Source organism: Anoplopoma fimbria, chromosome 6, assembly GCF_027596085.1.
Source record: "Anoplopoma fimbria isolate UVic2021 breed Golden Eagle Sablefish chromosome 6, Afim_UVic_2022, whole genome shotgun sequence".
NCBI classification, from domain to species: Eukaryota; Metazoa; Chordata; class Actinopteri; order Perciformes; family Anoplopomatidae; genus Anoplopoma; species Anoplopoma fimbria.
The window spans coordinates 476,884-482,883 of record NC_072454.1 but is presented as its reverse complement, the minus strand read 5'-3'; the positions used below and the strand labels follow the sequence as shown (position 1 = coordinate 482,883).

At 44.1% G+C, this 6,000-nt stretch overlaps 1 protein-coding gene across 1 annotated transcript in view; it reads left to right on the top strand.

Moving 5' to 3' along the window:
• Window positions 1-4,646, top strand: part of LOC129091968 (cullin-9) — a 29,368-nt gene extending 24,722 nt beyond the window's left edge. The window contains 12 exon segments of the mRNA XM_054599680.1: window positions 1-85; window positions 88-137; window positions 224-364; window positions 559-723; window positions 857-1,020; window positions 1,255-1,348; window positions 1,659-1,733; window positions 1,884-1,994; window positions 2,118-2,235; window positions 2,340-2,473; window positions 2,701-2,792; window positions 3,272-4,646. The exon segment at window positions 1-85 is cut by the window's left edge and continues 108 nt beyond it. Coding sequence (XP_054455655.1) covers window positions 1-85; window positions 88-137; window positions 224-364; window positions 559-723; window positions 857-1,020; window positions 1,255-1,348; window positions 1,659-1,733; window positions 1,884-1,994; window positions 2,118-2,235; window positions 2,340-2,473; window positions 2,701-2,792; window positions 3,272-3,485 — 1,443 coding nt within the window. The 3' untranslated portion in view covers window positions 3,486-4,646.
• The last annotated feature ends 1,354 nt before the right edge of the window (window positions 4,647-6,000 follow it).

Here is a 6,000-nt window from a genome sequence, read left to right as displayed (position 1 = left end):
CTCATCATGGCCGCTGGACTCAAGAGCCGGAACCCTCAGCCGCCGCCGAGCCCCGCCTCCACCTGCCCGGTCTGCCTGGGCCCCCGCCCCCAACGGAGCCGGTCCCCTCGCTGAGCTGCATGCACTACTGCTGCAAGGTGGGACCCCCCCACACAGACACATGAGATCCGGGGTGCTGCTGGTTATTGATTATTGATTATTTGTCGTTGTGTGTGTGCTGCAGTCGTGCTGGCAGGAGTACCTGACGGCGAGGATCGAACAGAACCTGGTGATGAACTGTAACTGTCCAATCACAGACTGCCAGGCTCAGCCCACCTCCATGTTCTTCCTCAGCATCCTCAGTGACAAGGACACGGTCGCCAAGGTAACCAGCAGATAATAACCCACCAATCACAGAGGAGACTCATCAATGAATCTCCATTGATTCCTGATCGATCAGCAATCTGACTCTGAATCAGTTTATGATGTCACTGTGAATGTGGACCTCAAACAACACCCTCTGTCTCTCTCTACCTGTCTCTCTCTACCTGTCTCTCTCTCTCTGTCTCTCTCTGTCAGTATGAGAGTGCCTTGCTCAGAGGCTACGTGGAGTGCTGCTCCAACCTGACGTGGTGCACCAACCCTCAGGGCTGTGATCAGATCCTGTGTAAGGAGAACATGGGCAGCATGGGGACCTGCTCCAGGTGCTGCTGGTCCTCCTGCTTCAGCTGCAACTTCCCCGAGGTCACACACACACACACACACACACACACACACACACACACACACACACACACACACACACACACACACACACACACACACACACACACACACAGTCAGTCAGTCTGATCTCTGAAGGTGCCCCCCCCTCCAGGCCCACTACCCAGCCAGCTGCAGCCACATGTCCCAGTGGATGGATGATGGAGGCTTCTATGAAGGGATGAACATGGAGGCTCAGAGCAAACACCTCGCCAAGCTCATCTCCAAACGCTGCCCGAGCTGCCAGGCTCAGATCGAGAAGAACGAAGGCTGCCTGCAGTACGTAACCTCACCTGATGATGATGGTGGTGGTGGTGATGATGGTGGTGGTGGTGGTGATGATGATGGTGGTGATGATGGTGGTGGTGGTGGTGGTGGTGGTGGTGATGGTGGTGGTGGTGGTGATGATGATGGTGGTGATGATGGTGATGGTGGTGGTGGTGGTGGTGATGATGATGGTGGTGATGATGATGATGAAGATGATGGTGCTGACGTGGTTATCCCTCTCCTCAGTATGACCTGTGCCAAGTGTAACCACGGCTTCTGCTGGCGTTGTCTGAAACCCTGGAAACCAACACACAAGGATTACTACAACTGCTCCGCCATGGTTGGTCCACACTCTGTCACATGATCACTGCTGCTACATAGCTTCCTGGTCACCTGACAGAAGGGCAATGTGCCAGTCTGTACATTCCAAATATGTTATTACTCTTCTGTTTTTCATCTTTTGATTTCACTCCACACCAAAACAAGTCAACTTCATCTCTCCATCTCTTTTAACCACCGAAGCATCAAGCTGTATAAAATCAACGACAAACTTTTAAAAGCTGTGACTGAGACCTTTCCCAATACTTTTCACACATCTTTTATTCAGTTTCATTTGTGTACTTGTTTAATTTCTTGTGTTGTTGTTGCAGGTGAGCAAAGCAGCACGGCAGGAAAAGAAGTTCCAGGATTATAATGAGCGATGCACCTTCCACCACCAGGCCAAGGTACGACACCCGTATTTATTCTGAAGCAGTAAGAAGACTTTTACTGTGAAGCAGCCAGAAGGAGACCGAGGAGAGCTATGTAATCCGGGGTTTATGTGCATGTGGTCTCGCAGCACTGAACCGTCTCAGTGAATCTGGTTTCTGTTGCAGGATTTTGCGATCAACCTGGAGAACAAAGTGTCGTCCATAAACGAAGCTCTGCAGATGAAGTCTCTGACCTTCGTCATCGACGCCTGTAAAGTCCTCGCTCAGGCTCGTAAGGTAACACCACCATCATCATCCATCTTCCCCATCATCATCGTCAGACTGTGATGACCCTCCTGCTGACACATCTCTGCTGATGTGACTTTAAATGTGTTTGTGTGCCCTCATCACTGTCTGCAGGTGCTGGCCTACTCCTGCGTCTACAGCTACTACAACCAGGAGACGGAGAAGATGGACGTGATGGAGCAGCAGACGGAGGCTCTGGACCTGCACACCAACGCCCTGCAGATCCTGCTGGGTGAGACATTCTCATTGTTCTACACACGATTTCTGATGTTTGCACTGGTCCTACTGGTGTTGACTGGTCTTACTGGTTTTGACTGGTCCTGTCTGTGTTCTCAGAGGAGACGCTGCTGCAGTGCACTGACTTGGCCTCATGTGTCCGGCTGCTGAAACCAGAACACCTGAACACGGGACTAGAACTGATCCGACGCATCCAGGAGCGCCTGCTTGCCATCCTGCAGCACTCCACCCAGGTAACTGGCCTAAAGACAGCAGAAACCAGTATAAAACCAGTCTAAAGATGGGCAGAAACCAGTATAAAACCAGTCTAAAGACAGCTGAAACCAGCACAAAACCAGACTGAAAATGGGCTCAAACCAGTATAAAACCAGCCTGAAGACCTGGTTTACTACCACTTAAACTCACCAGTCCAGACCAGTTTACTACCAGTACCGGTTCTCTGTGTTTCTGTCTGCTCCAGGACTTCAGGGTTGGTTATCAGTCAAAGAGCAGCCAGGAACCAGAATCCACTGAGGCCTCCAACCTGTCCAACAACAAGGACGCCAACAAAGTGTGAGTACAGAACCAGAACAGAAAACCACAGCAGAGCACCTGGAACCAGAGAACATGGTACCAGAGAATCTGGAACCAGAGAACCTAGAACCAGAGATCCTAGAACCTGGAACCATAGAACCATAGAACCTAGAACCAGAGATCCTAGAACCTGGAACCATAGAACCATAGAACCATAGATCATTAGAGACATTATTATGTGTATGTGTTTTTTAAGTTCTGTGTTTTTGTGTAGATCGTTTCTGATTTTTCATTTCAAAATAAATTGTTCTTATATACATAATGTTAGAACACAGATGTTCTCATTCTCAGGAACCAAAACAGTGAGAACGTCTCTCCGCTGAGAGTCGATTTGATTGGTTGATGGTCGTTTTTGTAGCTGAAGCTAAGACGAAATCAATAAAATAGACAAAAATAAAACGGAGAAATGAAACTGATATTTAATCTCCTGATGAAACAATGATTCGTTTGTTTCTCAGGTCCAAGTCGGAGTCCGGAGACTCGGACAACAACAACCACGCAGGTGAGGAGGGCGGCGAGGAGGCGGAGGACGAGGACGACGAGTACGACGAAGAGTACGTCCCCGAGTGGCACGAGGACTACGACGAGGACGACATCGACGAGGACGACTTCTTCTCCGACGACGACGACGAGTCCGAGAACCTGGAGAGGGACTTCAGCCCCTTCGACTGAACCGGGGGGGAGGCCACGCCCCCACACCTGAGAGCCTCAGGACGGCCACGCCCCCTCACCTGAGAGCTCAGGACGGCCACGCCCCCTCACCTGAGAGCCTCAGGAGGGACGTCCTTCTTCACCTGAACCCCACCGCCAACACTGCTGCACCCGCTTTCCACTTCCTGTATTTCACCTTCTGTGTTTTCATAAAATCAAAGTACGGAGAGAGACGAGGGTCAAATGAAGAAAAAACTGTTCTGAGTTTAATATTTAAATTCTGAGAGAGAAAAATCTTAATTTAGACTTTAGATTATGAGAATAAATTATAATTACTAAATCCATTCTGACATGAGTCATGATAAGAGTTCTGTTTATTTTATGGTTGGAAACCAGTTTAAACCGGTTGAAACAAGGTTGTAACCAGTTTAAAAGCACAGTATGAAAAAGAAAAAATACAAACCAGTTAAAACTGTTTAAATGATTTGAAACACTTTTAAAACCAGTTCAAACAGTTTAAACCAGTTCAAACTGTCTAAACCAGTGTGAAACGAGGATTTTTACTTTTGTGACCGTTCAGATTTTCCGAGTTTCTGTGACTTTGTGGATCGGAGAACTTTTCTTTTCCTCGTGGTCTCTTCTGGACTGAACCCGGTTCTGGATCCGGTGGTGGATCCGGTTTCGTCCTTCTGCCCGACGGCGATGGTGAAGGATTTCTCCGACAGAACAAAGTGTTTGTTTGTTTCCTGCTGCTGAAAAAAGGGATTATTGATCCGGAGTTGTCTAAAGATTTATTGTTTCATCACACGCTCTGCCTTGATTTATTTTTATGATGAGTAAAGACAAATAGAAACAAACTGATCTCAGATGAGGTTTTTTTACGTGTTTGTAGAGTTGGATGTTTCTGTGCATCTAAAGAAACTGATCTTGAGCCAGTTTCTGTAGGAGCCTCTGAAGTATCACTGCAATAACCGATCAATCAATCGACCAATGGATCAATTGATCCAGGCTCAGTGAAGACTCTGAGATGTGGGTCTGGTCTGAGTCCAGCTGAGATGTGGGTCTGGTCTGGTCTGAGTCCAGCTGGTTTCGGCTCCCTGTTTGTTGATGTTCTTTAATGTTCTTCTGGTTTCTCTGTTGGAGTCGAGCGACTTCTGCATCAAACTAAATAAAAGCTTTTTCTGCTGCAGAACGACTCTGACTTTATTTTATTATATTTATATTTAACTGACTTTATTTTATTATATTTATATTTAACTTTATTTTTATTATATTTGTATTTAACTGAGTTTATTTTATTATATTTATATTTAACTATTTGACTTTATTTTATTATATTTATATTTAACTATTTGACTTTATTATATTTAACTATTTTATTATATTTATATTTAACTATTTTATTATATTTATATTTAACTATTTGACTTTATTTTATTATATTTAACAGTTTCATTTTATTATATTTATATTTAACTATTTGTCTTTATTATATTTATATTTAACTGAGTTTATTTTATTATATTTATCTATTTGACTTTATTTTATTATATTTATATTTAACTGAGTTAATATTATTTTATTATATTTATATTTAACTATTTGATTTTATATATTTATATTTGACTTTATTTTATTATAATTTTATTTAACTATTTGACTTTATTTTATTATATTTAACTATTTGATTTTATATTTATATTGAACTATTTGAATTTATTTTATTATATTTATATTTAACTTTAGATGAAGTCTGACTTTATTTTATTATATTTATATTTAACTATTTGACTTTATTTTATTATATTTATATTTTACTTTTGATGATGTTCTTGAAATGTGATGTCAAACAAATATAAATCTTAACTCAGGCCCCGTTTTTATAGTTTTTACTTTGCAAAAACGTTTACAAACTTAATATCTGCAGGAACAAAAAGGTGTTTTTCAAAGATGATTTATGATAAATGATGGTTTGTTATCGTGAAGATGGAAGCCATAAGGTCCAAATATATGTCTTCACATATCACCAATACTAATTAATATACCGATATAATCATAAATAAAGCTGTGGGCCAGTCATGAAGCAAAGAGAAGCTCTCTGGTCACCTTCACCTGCTGCAGTTCCCTTTCCCACCGCAGCGAGGCGGCGGGGCGCTGTGGAGCTGCGAGCCCAGTCTGCCGTAGAACTCACGAAGAAGACGAAGAAGAAGACGAAGAAGACGAAGAAGAGCATGGGTTGTTCAGGCTTTAGCTTTGAACTCTATAAACGTGTTTAAATGAGTCAGCAGACATCTTCTGGTCTGTGTCAGTTATCTCTGCAGCTAGCTTAGCCTGCTAGCTTAGCCACCTAGCTTAGCCTGCTAGCTTAGCCTGCTAGCTTAGCCACCTAGCTTCCTGCGTTGACGTCAGCTTTGTTCCGGGGAGGGAATGGGACGAGGACACGGACCGATGCGGACCCGACCCCCCATGGGACCGATGGGCGAGGACGGACCTCTGTTCGACATGGGTCCTCCTGGGGGGTGGGGTCCTCCTCCTC